Genomic DNA, 19,453 nt, shown 5'->3' with positions numbered 1-19,453 from the left:
CATTTCATTTTTATGCAGCAGATATATAATTCCTATGATGCCAGAGCAGCTGTAGTATAGTAGTTAGAAAATTTACAACTGTGTAATTTTGTTTAGTAGCTAGGGCTACTAAACAACTCCAACTTCAATCATGCTCTGATATGTTTGTCATTATGGGAATTATGTGCTAAGCAGCTATTATATACAAATATATGCTTGTAAAATTATATAGGAGTGATATATAATCTGTACCATGTGTTCTGCAGTCACAATGGAGCTTGCACTCCTGCCCTTACTAGGCAGGCAAAACTGTGTGTGATCACAACCCATGCCAACTTGTTAAAAAAAAAAAAAAAGAAAATCACAAGTACGCTTTTTTCCCAAACATATATTTTATATTTCCATATTGACCATACATGGTAGTCAACAAGTACACTTTACGGCCACGTTCAGACAACATATATTTAGATTTAATCATGGCCGTTGTGATTTGCAACAAAGGCCGTGATTAATTCAAAATATGCATTGTGCTGAAATCAATGGAATCCCGGCTGGAGTGTATACACATAGTACACACTCCGGCTGGGATCCCTAGCTGCCGCAAGAAAAACTGACATGTCAGTTTTGTGCAGCCGCTATTCATTGAAAAGCTGCAGCACAAAACTGTTAGTTCACCCAATGAAAAGCGCATCTTGTCTAAAATACTCATAGCTTCTCTTTAAGCATAATTTGGTCATGTAGATCTTGTATTGGATAAGTTAAAAAGATAGAAAGTTTCCCTAATAAAATCTCAAATTGACTTACATATGTCTCTGATGCAGAGATGGGCTTTCTAGATATGTAGTATATTCCTTAGTGTGAATAAGTAGTGTCAATAATAGTATGAGACATTACATAAATTTGATGCCACGTTCAACTTGCTTATCAAAGTCTTTGAGAATTTTATCTTTATCTAAGCTACACCTCTAGTGTCCTTTCTTGTCACCTTTATCCACCTTTATAACACTTTTTCCACTATCCTTCTAGTTTCTTTGTACTACCGTAATACATATTTAAAATCTTTTATTGACATTGTAGAACAAACAGGACAGGGCCGGAAGAACCATGAGAACAATATATAAGTTATAAAAGTATTTCTATTACTTATTATCATTACTTTCAGAACATATAGGGAGTGGTAAAAAATAGAATTGAAGGCAATGTATACATGAAACCATTAAAAGCAGAGGTTCTGTAAATTTCCAAATATAGACTATCCCAATGTATTCATGTTTTCAAAGATAGTTACTTTGTTCTCAGTTAAATTAAACTGCAAAAAAACATGAAATAAATAATGGGAATGAAAACAAGACACTGATGCTGCAGTTCCCCATTTACGCCTCAGAGCGCCGCTGTTCACCCATAAGGAAAATATTCTGCAAATCCAGAATCACCTCCAGGATGCAGACATCTACATGAAGAAATACACAGCATTTCAGAGCAGGGTGTACTGGGAAGAATACTGAAAAAGAAGAGGGATTATTTTCTGCTGCTTCTTCTACTGGATTATATTTGTAACAAGGAATTTACCATTATATTTCTTGTGGAAATGGCTGGATTGTTACTGCAGGAAGGACAAGCAATACAAGGACTCAGATGGCAAGTAATATTTCCCTTCTTATTCTCCTGGCTGTGTCATTCAGTCTCTGGGCAGATTCATTATTCCATTAATGAAGAATTAAGAAAAGGCTCTATTGTTGGGAATATAGCAAAGGATCTACAATTAGATGTTAAGGATCTGTCCAGAAGGAAATTACGTATTGTGTCAAAGATCTCTGAGAAATATTTCAGTATAAATCTGGATAATGGAGACCTATACATTGCTGATAGGATAGACAGGGAGACATTGTGTAGAGCTGCAGCTGATTGTGTCCTTACATTTGATGCTGTGGTGGAAAATCCTCTAAATGTTTTCAGTATAAAGATTAATATTCAGGATATAAATGACAATTCTCCTACATTTATTCAGGACCATATAAAAATAGAAATGAGTGAATATACCTCTCCAGGAAGAAGATTTGTTCTTCAAAAAGCAGAAGATCCGGATGTGGGTATTAATTCTCTGATCAGCTACAGACTCAGTGCAAATGAAAAATTTAGATTGGGAGAAGAAACAGGAATGGATGGCAGTGTATTTCCAGAGCTAGTTCTAGAGAAGTCCTTAGATCGGGAGACAGAAAGCATGTATGAACTCATATTAACTGCTCTTGATGGTGGAAATCCTATACAAACAGGGACAACAATGATAAACGTGGTAGTTACAGATTTTAATGATAATGCTCCTATATTTACACAAAATGTATATAAAGTATCTGTGAATGAGAATATTCAAGTGAATTCTACAATTCTGCAAGTCAGTGCAAGTGATGAAGATGAAGGTGTCAATGCGCAGATCACTTACTCATTTAGTACAATGGCAAATGATATTCTTCAGACTTTTATTATAAATCCAACGAATGGAGAAATAAAAACAAGAAGCCACTTGGACTATGAAGCGACAAAGAATTATGAAGTTTCTGTGCAAGCAAAAGATGGGGGAGGCCTAGCTGCTCATGCCAAGGTTTTAATAGAGGTAATAGATGAGAATGACAATGCTCCTGAGATATCTATTACTTCAATATTGACCCCTATTGCTGAGGACTCTGATGTGGACACAGTAGTGGCTCTGCTTGAAATTCGTGATCATGATTCGGGAGAAAATGGAGAAGTTCAATGTCTTATTGTAGGTGACGTTCCATTTAAAGTAGTATCATCGGCGAGTAATTTCTACAAAATTCTTACAAAAAACATTCTGGATAGAGAAAAGACAACATCCTATAGCATTACAGTACAAGCATCTGATAGAGGGTCTCCAGAACTGACCTCTAAAACAATCATGCTACTGGATGTATCAGATGTCAATGACAATTCTCCAGTATTTGAGAAATTAGCATACACTGCATTTGTACCAGAAAATAATGCACAAGGGGCTTCAATATTCAGTATTCAAGCAAGAGATATGGACAGTGGAGACAATGCTAAAGTGTTTTATTCACTTACCAGCATAAAGAATCAAGAGACTCCATTGTCTAACTATATATCTATCAATCCAGTAACAGGAGTGATTTATGCGCAACAGTCATTTGACTATGAGCAGCATAAGGAATTCAACATCAGGATTAATGCCAGAGATAATGGATCCCCATCGCTAAATGGTAGCACCTCACTGAGAATCTCTGTTGTTGACCAGAATGATAACTCACCTGTTATTCTGTACCCATCACCAGAGCTCGATAGCTCAACATTCGAGATGGTTCCTTGGACCTCTGAACCAGGTTCTTTACTCTCTAAAGTGGTGGCAGTGGACGCTGACTCTGGACACAATGCCTGGTTGTCTTACTTCTTACAATCTTCAGAACCATCACTCTTCACCATTGACCAGCACACAGGGGAGATCAGGACATCTCGTGTATTTCAGGAAAAAGACACCATGAAACATGGAATTGTGGTTCTAGTAAAAGATAATGGGATTCCCTCCCGCTCAGCTTCAGTTACTCTTAATCTTGTGGTTGCGCTTAATTTTCAACAAGTTCTTCCCAAATTAAATAGTCAACCTAGTAAAATAGAACCACCATCCAACCTACAATTCTACTTGGTCATAGCCTTGGCATTGATCTCCTTTTTTTTCATGCTGACCGTGATTATTGCAGTTGTCGCTAAATGCAAAGACTCCAACTCTTCTTCATTTGGAGCCATGAGTACAAGTCTGTATCCACCGGTTGATCCCAGATTTACCTCACTATTCAACAATGGAACATTACCTCTGCCATATTCCTATGATGTTTGTGTAACTCTGGACCCAAGTGAGAGGGAATTTGCTTTTCTGAAACCTCAGCACAATGTTCCTGTGGATAGTCTAATAGATGCGGATGATTCAGGGATTAGAAGTGAAATTTTAGAGAACCCTGCAGAAACTCTTATAGCACAGGTATGTTTTATGGTCTTATATTTGTCCTTTATTGGTAGTTCAAAAGTTGTTTTTTTTGCATTTATCTCTTTAAAATATTTAAATGTTTTAAACTTAAATAGCCCTGAACATAAATTGTGTAGTCTACAAAAGCCACAAAAAATATAAAACGGTTATTTAATAAGTTAAGTTGTTGAGCTCTCTGCCTCATGGTCATGTTTTTATGGCCAGCACAGGGGCCACTCAAACTGGGAGCACTCAAAGGAACTGGACAAAAGCTATACTATAAGGTAGCTCTATAAATAAGATATATATTATATTGCTACTTGTATTCAGATGAATTGTCTTTATTGTTATTGATGAGTGAAGTTTGCTGTAGCTGACCTGTGTAGTGATGTGTTGCGGTAACGAAATAAGGATTGTTTTCCTATAACAGCCAATTGGGACTCAGTTTTAATTTCTTCAACAACCAGGATAAACTAAAACTGTATTGTTACTGATCGGTCAGTTTCGATTTAATGAGGCCTACTAAGGCTGAAAGACTTTATTAAGAAAAGCATATTTGGCAATAAATCGTTACATATATGTTAATATTATATACGGTAACTATCTTATTCTAAATGCTGTGCAGTGTAGATGTTTTTTCTATGTGAATTGATTGGAAAAAAAGGTCTTAGAATGGTAATTAAATGAATGATTTCCTGTATATCCTGCCTCAGATACCAAGAGATCTTGCCCTGTCCCTGGTCTATATGTTACAACGGCAATGATGAAAATATTAAAAATCTACAAGTGTCTATGAAGTATACAAAGATTTGCTAGTACTCTTTTCTTGAAAAATGTATTACAGCTTTGTGGTTCTTGGGTATTATATGTTTTTAAACACAATGGTTGCAATGCTTGAAGAAAAAGTGAAAATAAGACATATAGATTACCTGAAAAACCCAGTGCTTACATTATTTTACTTTGTACATAAGGTCCATTGTAGAAACAATGAAAGAAAACTTATCAGAGAAATAAAAACTTTCTCCAATTATCAAGCTACTCAACTAATTTTTTATTCTGTAAATCTATTCAAGGCCGTCATCATATTGTGCTCTTTATGTAATTAGGGTACAGCTGCCCATAGAAGTCTAGGCAAGGGGAAAGAGTGGGAGGAGTTAGGTGGCTGAAGAGAGACAAAGGGACCAGAGATGATCTAGTAAATGTTATATCGGACTGTGGTACTTAAATAGTACCTGTCTTTAAAAATAACTTTTGACATGTCACTAGACATGTCAAAAGTGATTGATCACAGTGGGTCTTATTGCTGAGACCCACTGTGATCAGGAGATATAGCCAGGGAGAGAGCGTCGCAGCAACACCATCCACTCCCCAGCTGTATCTCCGTAAAGGCTAATTTTGACAACGTAAGTTTATGAGGCTACATTGTTGCATTTAGAGGTGATCAATAACTTCAGACATTCCTAATGACATGTTAAAAGTTATTTTCAAAGACATGATTTTTTTAGCAGCTAACATAGTTAAACTTGTGGACCTTGTCAAGTTAAGTAAGTTTTGCAAATACTGTACATTAATTTAGTAAACTTGCCTTTCTCTCCTAATGTGTCCTCTCTTTCCCTCCCATTGTCAGCCTATTGTCTAGGTTACTGACCAGTAGTGATGAGCAATTAGTGAAATATTCAAATATTCGATATTCGATCACATTAAAGTCAATGGGAAAAAGTATTCGATTATTGAAAAACATCTATTCGACCACTTGGAGGTAAAAACCGGAAGCTGGGGGATTTGAATGCTTATCGAATATTTCTCGAATATTCAATTAATTATTCGATAATATTATATAGATCGAATACCTTACTATTCGATCGAATATTTATTAGATCGAACAGTATTCACTCATCACTACTGACCAGCACTCTGCTCTAAAAGCAGCAATGGCAAACGGCTTGTCCACATTTATTTGGCACAGCAGCTTGTCAGTACAGGCAGCTCGTATTGGTACTGCAGTTCCTGATGATAATATGTATGATACAATTTACATGTGTATCTCAGTGAATCTATGAAAATAATTTTAATATTTCATATACATTTACATAATTACTTTTAAAAAAGTCAAAACTAATTTTAAGTAAGTCTATACTTGTCAAATGGTGATTTGAAAACTGTGGCACAATGATGTGGTCAGTAATAGTGAGGCACAGTTTCTCAGATGAATGTAAGATGTTGGGGTGATATTACATTGCATCTTTAAGATATAACAAGTTGTCATTGAAACCCAGTCACAGATATTTGTGGAGTTTCTAGACTATAGTATGCTGAACAGAGAGGTGAAAAACTACACTTTCAGTACAGCAGACTTCATATGAGAGGGATCCTGTCATGAACAGAAATGGCTACCTCAGGTAGCATGACAGGAACTGGGAGGAGCTAGAGATGTGAGGGAAAGGAAGGAGCAAAATGGATGTCACTGTCAGTCCTCTCAGGAGGATTATGAGAGGAAATATAATCCATTATGAGAGTATCACTGAGTAACCTTTATCTCTTCTGAAGTAATGGGACAGAGTATCCTTCATTTTTGTTTGAGGTAAATTTCTCTTCAGGTATTTGTAAAATACTTAGTGGAAGTGACCTCCATTTTATTTCAAATTTACTGAATAAAATAGATAATTGTTGAAGTTAAACTGAACATATATATATATATATATATATATATATATATATATACACACACACTCTGCCATGATGTTGTCATATGTAGATAGTTGTCCCAAAACCACACAGTCATAAAGGGAGATATATTAATCTTATAATAATATTCTCTTTTGTTGCACTTGGCATCGAATAACATCTCAGCTTTCATTTAACCAAAGCAAAATGAGAAATGAAAGCCAAGCTGTGATTGGTTGGTTTTAATTAGATATGTAGTAAATTTCTAGAAATATATCCCAAATCGGCTATTCTTGTATAATCTTTCTCAGCACTCTCCCCCTTACCACCCCCCTTTTAAAAATCTAATATATGTTCAAAATATTCTATTGACAAGCATGCAGATCAGGGCATGTAGAGTTAAATATTTTTACTATAAAAGTATAGTCATAGTATTATTACCTATCATTACTTTTAGAACCTATATTAATTTAATAACAGTATCATTAAGAATTTCTGTAAACGTCATTTAAAGTTTAATCCATTATAATCTATAAACAAGCGAATTTATGTTTTCTGAGATTGGATCGATAAAAACTACTTTTATCTCAGTTAACTTCAGGTGGCAACAAATAGATTTTAAAAATATATACATTTTCATATAGTTTTTTGCAAGATTGAATGTAAGCCATTGAAGCTGCAGTTCCCTATTTACGCCTCAGAGCGCCGCTGTTCACCAATAAGGAAAATATTCTGCAAATCCAGAATCACCTCCATGATGCAGACAGTGTTCAACTGCAAGAAGGAATACACAGCATTTCAGACCAGGATGTGCTGGGAATAGGACTCATAAAGAAGAGGGATTATTTTCTGCTGCTTATTCTACTGGATTATATTTGTAACAAGGAATTTACCATTATATTTCTGGTGAGAAAAAATATGGCTGGATTACAACTGCAGGAAAGACAAGCAATGCAAGGACTCAGATGGCAAGTAATATTTCCCTTCTTATTCTCCTGGCTGTGTCATTCAGTCTCTGGTCAGATTCATTATTCCATTAATGAAGAATTAAGAAAAGGCTCTATTGTTGGGAATATAGCAAAGGATCTTCAATTAGATGTTAAGGATCTGTCCAGAAGGAAATTACGTATTGTGTCTAAGATCTCTGAGAAATATTTCAGTATAAACCTGGATAATGGAGACCTATACATTGCTGATAGGATAGACAGGGAGACATTGTGTAGAGCTGAAGCTGATTGTGTCCTTACATTTGATGCTGTGGTGGAAAATCCTCTAAATGTCTTTAATGTTAAGATAAATATTCAGGATATAAATGACAATTCTCCTACATTTATTCGGAAACAGATACAAATAGAAATGATAGAATTATCCTCCCCAGGAAGAAGATTTGTTCTCCAAAAAGCAGAAGATCCGGATGTGGGTATTAATTCTCTGATCAGCTACAGACTCAGTGCAAATGAGAAGTTTAGATTGGGAGAAGAGACAGGAATGGATGGCAGTGTATTTCCAGAGCTAGTTCTAGAGAAGTCCTTAGATCGGGAGACAGAAAGCATGTATGAACTCATATTAACTGCTCTTGATGGTGGAAATCCTATACATACAGGGACAACAATGATAAAGGTGGTAGTTACCGATTTTAATGATAATGCTCCTATATTTACACAAAATGTATATAAAGTATCTGTGAATGAGAATATTCCAGTGAATTCTACAATTCTGCAAGTCAGTGCAAGTGATGAAGATGAAGGTGTCAATGCGCAGATCACTTACTCATTTAGTACAACAGCAAATAATATTCTTCAGACTTTTATTATAAATCCAAGGAATGGAGAAATAAAAACAAGAAGCCACTTGGACTATGAAGCGACAAAGAATTATGAAGTTTCTGTGCAAGCTCAAGATGGGGGAGGCCTAGCTGCTCATGCCAAAGTTTTAATAGAAGTAATAGATGAGAATGACAATGCTCCAGACATATCTATCACTTCAATATTGACCCCTATTGCTGAGGACTCTGATGTGGGCACAGTGGTAGCTCTGCTTGAAATTCGTGATCATGATTCAGGAGAAAATGGAGAAGTTCAATGTCTTATTATAGGTGACGTTCCATTTAAAGTAGTATCATCGGCGAGTAATTTCTACAAAATTGTTACAAAAAGCATTCTGGATAGAGAAAAGACATCATCATATAGCATCACAGTACAAGCCTCTGATAGAGGGTCTCCAGAACTGACCTCTAGAACAATCATCCAACTGGATGTATCAGATGTCAATGACAATGCTCCAGTATTTGAGAAATTGACATACACTGCATTTGTACCAGAAAATAATGCACAGGGGGCTTCAATATTCAGTATTCAAGCAAGAGATATGGACAGTGGAGACAATGCTAAAGTGTTTTATTCACTTACCAGTATAAAGATTGAAGAGACTCCATTGTCTAACTATATATCGATCAACCCAGTAACAGGAGTGATTTATGCACAGCAGTCATTTGACTATGAGCAGCATAAGGAATTCAACATCCAAATTAATGCCAGAGATAATGGATCCCCATCACTAAATGGTAGCACCACACTGAGAATCTCTGTTGTTGACCAGAATGACAACTTACCAGTCATTCTGTATCCATCACCAGAGCTCGATAGTGCAACATTTGAGATGGTTCCTTGGACATCTGAACCGGGTTCTTTAGTCTCTAAAGTGGTGGCAGTGGACGCTGACTCTGGACACAATGCCTGGTTGTCTTATTTCTTACAATCTTCAGAACCATCACTTTTCACCATTGACCAGCACACAGGGGAGATCAGGACATCTCGTGTTTTTCAAGAAAAAGACATCATGAAACATGGAATTGTGGTTCTTGTAAAAGACAATGGGATTCCCTCCCGCTCAGCTTCAGTCACTGTTAATCTTGTGGTTGCTCTTAATTTTCAACAAGTTCTTCCCAATTTAAACAGTCAACCTAGTAAAATAGAGCCACAATCCAACCTTCAATTCTACTTGGTCATAGCCTTGGCATTGATCTCTTTTTTCTTCATGGTGACTGTGATTATTGCAGTTGTCTCCAAGTACAAAGAGTCCAAATCTTCTTCTTCATTTGGAGCAATGAGTACAAGTCTATATCCACCGGTTGATCCCAGATTTACCTCACTATTCAACAATGGAACATTACCTCTGCCATATTCCTATGATGTTTGTGTAACTCTGGACCCAAGTGAGAGGGAATTTGCTTTTCTTAAACCTCAGCACAATGTTCCTGTGGATAGTTTAATAGATGCCGATGACTCAGGGATCGGAAATGAAACTGTGAAGAACCCTACAGAAATTCTTATAGCACAGGTATGATTTATAGTTTTATTTTTGTACTATATTGGTAGCGCAAATGTTTTTGTTGTTTTTTTTTAATATTTATCCTTTAAAATATTTATATTTTTATTTTACTTTATAAGTCTTAACATAGATGTTGTAGTGTTTAAAAGTAATTGAAAATATAATTTATTTAATAAGCCCAAACATACTATACTTATTTTATTGTTTATCATGCAAAAATTTTGGTAAACCTTGTATAGAGCTGTAAAGTTTGGTATGGTAATAGAGAGAAAAGAATAAGGAAAATATAGAACATGCAGGGTCTGAATATAAATTTTGTAGTGTACTTAAGCTGTGAAAGAGAGATGCAGTTCTTCTCTGGTTGATTGGTGTGGTATTTACTTTGCTGACTGCCAGGCAACTCATGGCTAGGCTGCACTAAGACCATGTCATGGCCAGTACAGGCCTAGTAGAGGAATGACATAATTTAGGTTAGTATCAGTTTTGGGTGATATATCTGTTGGACTGGTCAAAAGCTAATTATCTTAGTAATATGTTCATAGGTGACAGGTAATGCCAATATCACTCTTTATGTATGTTATCTAATAAAAAAAAAACCTAAGCGCTGTCTTTCATGCATACTTCTCAATAAAATATACTGAATAATTTGGGTTGATAAGGAGTAAAATATCAACCAATTAGGCTCCAACTGCATTGTGATTGGTTGGTATGGGCAACAATTTTTACTTTTCTGCAACATAGTTTGGTTATGTGAGGCTTTCTGGAACTGTGTGAGTTCTTTAATGAAAGTGTATTTGGGAATTCACATTGTAAATTATAGTGAGGAAAGGCAAGGTCCACTACAGGAATTAGCAAGAATGAGTTAAAGTGTAATTTAAATCAATGAATATCAATCTAATATTTTAGTTTTTTCATAGCTTCACACAGGGTCTAATTTCTGAATCCCTTCCCTTGGCACCTTTGGCACCAAAAGAGCTTGGGCCTTTCCTGGTTCATATGTAGATGAAACCTATCATGTCTCTACATAGTAACATTGTTAATAAGGTTGAAAGAAGACAATCAGGTTCAACCTAGGGAAACCCTACTGTGTTGATCCAGGGAAAGGCAAAAATCCCCTATGAGGCAGATGGCAATTGTCTATAATGTGTCTATAAAGTATATTACTACAGCTCAGTTACACTATTTTCCTGTTGAACTTATTCTAGCTATAAGGTTTCTATGTATTACTAAACTTAGACAAAAAAAACTACAGTAAAGAAAATAAGACATCATGAGTAGGTCACCTGGCAACCCCAAGGCAAACTCTTCAAGAACCCTAAGGCCCCTTTCACACGTCTATTTGTGGACACATTAATTTCTATGGCCCCATACACACATCAGTGTTATGGATCTGTGTTAGGGCCATAATCCATGCCACAACAAAAAAAGGCAAGGCATTGTGCAACCTCTACTTTCACCACAAATTACCCATGCTAAAAAAAGGGGTCCACTCAAATGCAGATGGTTGCCCTTCCATAGTCCTGTCCATAGCTGCAGGTGCATGGCTAAATAAAGATGTGTGAATCAGGCCTAACACCTGTGTTCTCAGGAATGCTAATGTTTGTATTTTGTTCATTCAGTAAGGGCCCTATTACACGGAGCAATAATGGGCCGAATCATTCCAATTGGGCCAATTATCACTTGGTGCAATAGACACAACGATAAGCCGATAAAACAATCATTGACTGATTGTTTCGTTAGGACCAGACCTAAGGGTCCATTTACACAGAAAGATTATCTGACAGATTATCTGCCAAAGATTTGAAGCCAAAGCCAGGAATGGATTTGAAAAAAGGAGAAATCTAAGGCTTTCCTTTATGACCTGATCTCTGATTATAGTCTGTTTCTAGCTTTGGCTTCAAATCTTTGGCAGCTCACTCTGAAGCTACAGCGCACTGTTTCGGGATGCATACAGAGTGCAATAGAAGAGGAGCGTGGACAGTGTAATAGGCCCAGTAATAGGCTGTGTAGTAGGTCCAGTAAACAAGCACTGATCTAGCAGATCGCCTCTTGTACATTATTTATCAGGCCTTCATCGTGTAATAGGACCCTAGGGTTTTACAATTGTGGTATAGCCTTCTTTCTACACATTATCTAAAAAAGCCTATACATCATACAAAATATATTTACTTTTCACACTGCCTTACTGTAATGCATATATATGTTGAAGGGGTTGAAACTTTACATGGATGTTCTAATTTTAGGAATGGTGTACAATTTCTAAATTGGTGAGAGTCTTCCATAGAGGCTTGTCCATATGGGTGGCTGTCTCTAATACTGCAGATCTAGACACACAGCAGTCCATATGTCCTTTTTATTGTCCTAAAGATATGACACCAATGTTCAATTAATTCCAATTAGAAAGTTTCTGGTATCCCTATAGTAGTTTCTATGTTACTGTTTACATAAGTATGAATGAGTGAGAAAGTGTTTGAATGCTTGACAATTATTTTGGCATTTTCCAAAAATAAAAGTCAGGAACTTAATGTGAATGAAGTAATCTAACAATAATTGCAAGGTCTACTTGGAGATCTTCCTTTTACATCTTTAATCATATGATGAAAGTGATGTGAAAGCTCTGAAATAACAATGTTGAGATGAGTCCAGTAACATCTTTACTTTGGGGGCTTCTTTGGGGAATTTTCTTTTATTCATGACTCCTGGTAATGTGACCAGAGTAAATGCACTGAATGCATCCTATGCAGTTATGTGTACACACTTTCATACCTCCACTCTCTTTCTGAGGCATAAACAGTAATTTCTAGTTGACCCAAATACCTTAGAATTCATATTAGGAAGACTTTCCTTAGGTAAATGTTAAGAAAACTAGTGATGTTAGCAAGACATCACTCTTAGTCTTTTAAATATAACTCAAAATATCACTCATTCACACTTAAATACTTATCAAAGGTTTTTGTATTTTCATTTCTTCTCTTTTCAGTATTATATTATACACTTATACTTTTTATTTTGTATTGAGTGCACCTTACAAGCAGGTCAGTTGTTTGTTTGTTTGTGTTTTTTGGGGGGTGGAGCGGATTGTCACTTTTACACTTTTAAAGCTTGATATGGAATATTGTTCTTCTATTACAATGAGAGAGATTTTACACAATCACCAACAAATTCCTTATAATAATGCTCTTTGAAGATTTTTTTTTAAATGTATGCTTCAAAAATGTATTTATTCTCGATTTAAAACTTTGTAAGACTTAAGGCCCTATTCCACGGGTCATTTAGAGGAGCAATATTGTTCGTATTCGGCCGATCTCGGCCGCTACGAACGATATTCGTCCCGTGGAATAGAGTGCAACGATCAGCCGACATCGTTCATGTCGGCTGATCGTTGCAGTCGCTTGTTTTTCAACATGTTGAAAAACAAGCGACTGATATAGCAGCGATCTGCTGCCGTCGCTCCGTTGAATAGGAGCATCGGCAGCAGGCGCTGCTATATCCTATGGGCTGCCCGGACGATCAGCGATCCCCCGGGCAGCCCCCCCAGCAGCTCCCCGCCGCCCCTCCCGCACTCACCCGCTCGCTGACGCCGCGTTGAATAGCGGCGGCAGCGAGCGGGGAACGAGGAGCAAACGAGCGCTAATAGCCTCGTGGACTCGTGGAATAGGGGCATTAGTATCTTTCTTCTAGCTTTATATCTTTTGTTAGTAACTGAGTAATAGAGTAATAGAGTCCTGGCTCGACCATGTTGAAAGCTGTTTGTGGGTAAGGATTCTACATCTTAAGGGTCAAGACAACTTAAGATGAACAATGCAAGTGTGCTTTTCTCTATTACCTCCTTCACAAGCCCTCCACATTCATTTTTTAATCTTTTATTTAGTTAAAAATTAACTTAAATGTTGCCATAGACATATTTTTTAAACATTTTCACTTAATATACATGGTATATCTTTAAGAAAATAATAATAATAATAATAATAATAATAATAATAATAATAATAATAATAATGATGAAATGTCTGGGCGCCTTTGTTATGTGACAAATAGGATTAGGGCACATTCTAGTTTTTCTGGTACCTGAGATGAAACCTGAAATGGCACCCCCCACCCCCACCCCAGTGCCCACAGTCCTGACTCCTTACATTCTATGTCTGTGTCCAGCTATCATTTACAGGTCATAGGGTCAATAAAGTCAGTAGTGTGTAGCAGACAGTATCATTAATGGCCACACCATAAAACATGGCACCCCTACAAACCTGCCACCTGAGCAATAAACTTATTTTGCCCTCATGGCAGAAATGGCCCTGGCTAGGATAAGTCCTGATACACTATACAGTGTAAGGCCATGTTCATGTAATGTATATTTTGAATTAAATTGCAAATTGCAACACCGGCCGTATATTACTTCAAAATATACTTTGCAATAAAAGTCAATGGAATCACGTGTGGAGTGTATACACATAATATAAACTCCAGCCGGGATTCCAAGTGGCCGCAGGATGAAACTGACATGTCCGTTTTTTGCAGACGCTATTCATTGATATCTACAAACTTTTTTATTGACAAAGAGAAACATGACGGACAGGGCAGGAAGGACCATGATTAGTTACTGCATTGACCATAATAGTGTTTCTAATATTAACTAAAATTTGTTTTACAACAAAGATTTAATGAGCAAATAAAGCAAGTTAAACACAGAGTCATGAACATTGAAAGATCTGTAAATGTCATCTGTACTTATTAGTAACTACATGTTTTTTATGAATTTAAACATTAGATAAAAACAGCCTAAAATTATTTTGTGTATAAAACATCAAAAAATACAAGTAAGTCATATTTCTGCAAAGAAGAATATCAAGCTTTAAGTAAAATATTGTAAAAGTGAATTTTAGACACTGATGCTGCAGTTCCTTACTTACGCCTCAGAGCGCCGCTGTTCACCAATAAGGAAAGAATTCTGCAAATCCAGAATCACCTCCATGATGCAGTGAGCAACAATAAGGAATACAAAGCATTTCAGACCAGGATGTGCTAGGAAGAGGACTGAAAAGGAAGAGGGATTATTTTCTTTTGCTTAACTTGCTGGATTATATTTGTAACAAGAAATTCATCATTATATTTATGCTGAGAAGAAGGATGGCTGGATTACAGCTGCAGGAAGGACAAGCAATGCAAGGACTCAGATGGCAAGTAATATTTCCCTTCTTATTCTCCTGGCTGTGTCATTCAGTCTCTGGTCAGATTCATTATTCCATTAATGAAGAATTAAGAAAAGGCTCTATTGTTGGGAATATAGCAAAGGATCTACAAATAGATGTTAAGGATCTGTCCAGAAGGAAATTACATATTGTTTCTGATGTTTCTGAAAAATATATCAGTGTGAATCTGGATAATGGAGACCTATACATTGCTGATAGGATAGACAGGGAGACATTATGTAGAGCTGCAGCTGATTGTGTCCTTACATTTGATGCTGTGGTGGAAAATCCTCTAAATGTATTTAGTATCAAGATTAATATTCAAGATATAAATGACAATTCACCTAAATTTGTCCATAACACACTGACATTAGAAATGAGTGAATTCACATCCCCAGGAGCCAAATTTGTACTACAAAAAGCAGAAGATCTGGATATCGGTGATAATTCTCTGATCAGCTACAGACTCAGTGCAAACCAGTATTTTACTCTTGGAGAGAAGGTCAGCACTGATGGCAGTGTATTTCCAGAGCTTATACTAGAGAAACCTCTAGACCGAGAGACACAAGACAAGCATGAACTCATTCTAACAGCTTCTGATGCTGGAAATCCTGTACAGACAGGCACTGCCCTAATAAGTATCATTGTCACTGACTTCAATGATAATTCTCCAGTATTTACACAGGATGTATATAAAGTAAGTGTTAGGGAAAATATACCAGTGAATTCAACAATTCTGCAGGTCAGTGCAAGTGATGAAGATGAAGGTGTCAATGGACAAATCACTTACTCATTTAGTACAAGTGAAAATCATATTCTTCAGACTTTTACTGTTAACCCCAGAAATGGAGAGATTAAAATAACAGAAAATTTGGATTTTGAAATCACAAAATATTATGAAATTTCTTTACAAGCACAAGATGGAGGCGGGCTAGCTGCTCATGCTAAGGTTTTGATTGAAATAACAGATGAAAATGACAATGCTCCTGAGATATCCATAACCTCATCATCAGGTATTATTCCTGAGGATTCTGCCCCGGGAACTGTTGTGGCTCTGATTAAAGTTCGTGATCGCGACTCAGAAGAAAATGGTGAGGTCCAATGTATAATAAAAGGGGATTTACCATTTGAACTAATATCAGCAAGTAATTTTTACAAAATTGTTACAAAAAGTAGTCTAGATAGAGAAATAATATCATCCTATAACATCACAATACAAGCCTCAGATAAAGGTTCTCCTGAAATGACTTCTAGAAAAGTTATCAGGCTTGATGTATCAGATGTCAATGACAATGCTCCAGTGTTTGAGAAATCAGGTTACACTGCATTTATACCAGAAAATAATTCACCGGGAGCTTCAATATTTAGTGTTCAAGCAAGAGATATGGACAGTGAAGACAATGCTAAGATAACATATTCTATAGTGTTTAGAAGTGATGAAGAAGATCCCCTTTCGTTCTACATCTCCATGAATCCAGTAACTGGGGTCATCTATGCTCAGCGATCATTTGATTATGAGAAGCATAGAGAATTTAATATCCAAATCATCGCCAGAGACAATGGATCTCCATTTCTAAACAGCAGCACAACACTAAGAATATGTATAGTAGACCAGAATGATAACTCACCAGTCGTTCTGTATCCATCACCAGAGCTCGATAGCTCAACATTTGAGATGGTTCCTTGGACCTCTGATCAAGGCTCCTTAGTATCTAAAGTGGTGGCAGTGGACGCTGACTCTGGACACAATGCCTGGTTGTCTTTCTTCTTACAATCTTCAGAACCATCACTCTTCACCATTGACCAGACAACAGGGGAGATCAGGACATCTCGTGTATTTCAAGAAAAAGACATCATGAAACATGGAATTGTGGTTCTAGTAAAAGACAATGGGATTCCCTCCCGCTCAGCTTCAGTCACTATAAACATGGTGATCGCTGATCATTTCCATCAGGTCCTTCCTGAGTTGAGCAGTCAGGCCAACAAAGAAGAATCTCCATCCAACCTACAGTTGTACTTGGTCATAGCCTTGGCATTGATCTCTTTTCTCTTCATGGTGACTGTGATTATGGCAGTTGTCTCCAAATACAAAGAGTCCAAATCTTCTTCTTCATTTGGAGCCATGAGTACAAGTCTATATCCACCGGTTGATCCCAGATTTACATCATTATTCAACAATGGAACATTACCTCTGCCATATTCCTATGATGTCTGTGTAACTTTGGACCCAAGTGAGAGGGAATTTTCTTACCTTAAGCCTCAACACAATGTTCCTGTTGATAGTCTAATAGATGCCAATGACTCAGGGATTGGAAATGAAACGTCAAAAAATTGTTCACCTGCTGAAAACCTCATACCACAGGTATGTTTTCCTATGTCAAAAAATGCACTACTTCTGTAAATCTCTTGTGGAAATTTATGTCTTTAGGGAAAGGATAAATTAATATGTTTGGTTAAAGAATACCTCAAGAAGTCATCTAATATGTTTTGCTTCCCTTAATTTTTTATTAATGGATAGCAGATGTCTGTTTTTAATTCCATAGCATTGTTTCTTTGGTTTGGTTTATCTTGACTTGAGTTTTGCTTTGTCCTGCTTTTTTACATCATAATGGAGAAAGCATTATGTTTTTTAAAGGGGTTATCCAGCGCTACAAAAACATGGCCACTTTGCCCTACTGTTGTCTCCAGATTGGGTGGGGTTTTGAAACTCAGTTCCATTGAAGTAAAGGAGCTTAATTGCAAACCACACCTGAACTGGAGACAACAGTAGAGGGAAAAGTGGCCATGTTTTTGTAGTGCCTGAGAACCCCTTTAAATCAAACGCTCCTAAAAAGAAATAATGTATATTTTTGTCTGTTTTACTTTACAATGTTCATATTTTCAAACATATACATATTTACAAATAATTTTTCGGGAACCTTATGATATTATCTAAATGTACTTAAAAGAGAATTTACATATGTTCTGTATAGATGGAGAGTAAGTCTTAAGAATTAGTTGCTGTTTTGAGCCGAATAAAATAGTATACTATAGGTGACTTAATCTACTTAAAAAATATTTTTACAATAGTTAAATGTATGTATGTGTATGTCTGAAATGTATGTATGTGTACTGCATGGCTGGATGTGTGTTGTGTATTTCTGCTATGGTCTAACAGCGACCTACGTTTTAAGTAAGATAAAAATGCCAAAGATTATACCCAAAATTCTTTGTGTGTTTTGTGTCAAATAATGGGGTTGTGGCTTATCTCTCTGAGAACCAAGGGGTTGGGGGGGCGATTTCCCATCATGTCTAATCCCTATCCTCACTGACATCATCTGCTGGTGATTGGTTAGTAGAGCCCCATACACTATTCACCAATGGACGGGTATGCTTGGTACGGTTGGTATGTTTGACTAAAGTATAAGGTGTGGGGACCTTAAAAGTGTGTCTGAATTTTGACCGTGACCCAGGTTTTAAAATCTGATTGATCTTTAAATTTGTCCAGGCTTGTAGGCCAATAATGTGAGGGAAAACGTGGCCACTCCCAATTTCTTGTTGATGATGGTGTAAAAAATGTTTTTATCTAATTCTCTTCTATAAATCTGTCTCATAACACATGGGCCAGATTTGGGCACAGATTACACCAACTTCTGTCACACACATCTTACCTTCCCAGTATTCTTAAAGCATGAGAAGTCGGGAAAGCTTCTGACACATATGTCCAACATATCCATAAAGCTCCACTAACCTTCTAAAAGAGTGTACTTTTGTAATGTCACATTTATTTTTTATCGCCATACCTTTTTTTACTATACTAACTTACATATTCTACTATGCTATTTTCCATTCTACTGACTTAGAGAAAGTGAAAGAGATGAGGCTCATCCTAGTATAATATTGTACGGAACACCCAATATGTCAGAAATGGTATGATGAAGCTCAGCACTTATTTTTGATAGGTCTGATAAGAAAACAATAAAGGAGGCTTTTTTACAAACCCCAAGGTAACATGGCAATATTGTTGTTTTATAAGAGCTTGTGTTGTCTGAAATCTAACTTCTCTTTTTACCAGAATAGCCTTATAAAAATATAAAAGAAGATATTAGAACACCTGTTTCAAAAATATTTTTTAACTATGTATAATTATGTAAGAAAAGTAAAAACATATAGTTGCATTTAGTTTCATAGCAATGGAAGTAAGCAGTATTGATTTTTTTTCTTTAACATATTAAATATAGAGTACCATAGGCTAGTACTCTTAAAGAAACGATGGACATATAAATGACATGTCTATACTTTGCATCTGTTTTCTCTTCTA

The 19,453-nt window shown here is 36.4% G+C and overlaps 1 protein-coding gene across 21 annotated transcripts in view; it reads left to right on the top strand.

Annotated features, from left to right (window-relative positions):
• Window positions 1-19,453, top strand: part of LOC138791883 (protocadherin gamma-A4-like) — a 255,016-nt gene that overhangs the window by 117,105 nt on the left and 118,458 nt on the right. For 2 of the 21 annotated variants that reach the window (XM_069969269.1, XM_069969261.1), the window contains exon 1: window positions 7,456-9,973. The exons of 17 other annotated variants lie outside the window; for them this stretch is intronic. In XM_069969269.1, coding sequence (XP_069825370.1) covers window positions 7,553-9,973 — 2,421 coding nt within the window. In that variant the 5' untranslated portion in view covers window positions 7,456-7,552. Of the gene's footprint in view, window positions 1-2,137; window positions 3,986-7,455; window positions 9,974-16,980; window positions 17,516-19,453 lie in introns of those variants that run through there. 2 more of the 21 variants (XM_069969316.1, XM_069969367.1) reach the window with 2 other exon arrangements.

This window comes from Dendropsophus ebraccatus, chromosome 1, assembly GCF_027789765.1.
Source record: "Dendropsophus ebraccatus isolate aDenEbr1 chromosome 1, aDenEbr1.pat, whole genome shotgun sequence".
In the NCBI taxonomy this organism is placed as follows: Eukaryota; Metazoa; Chordata; class Amphibia; order Anura; family Hylidae; genus Dendropsophus; species Dendropsophus ebraccatus.
This window is presented reverse-complemented; position numbering and strand designations above follow the sequence as displayed.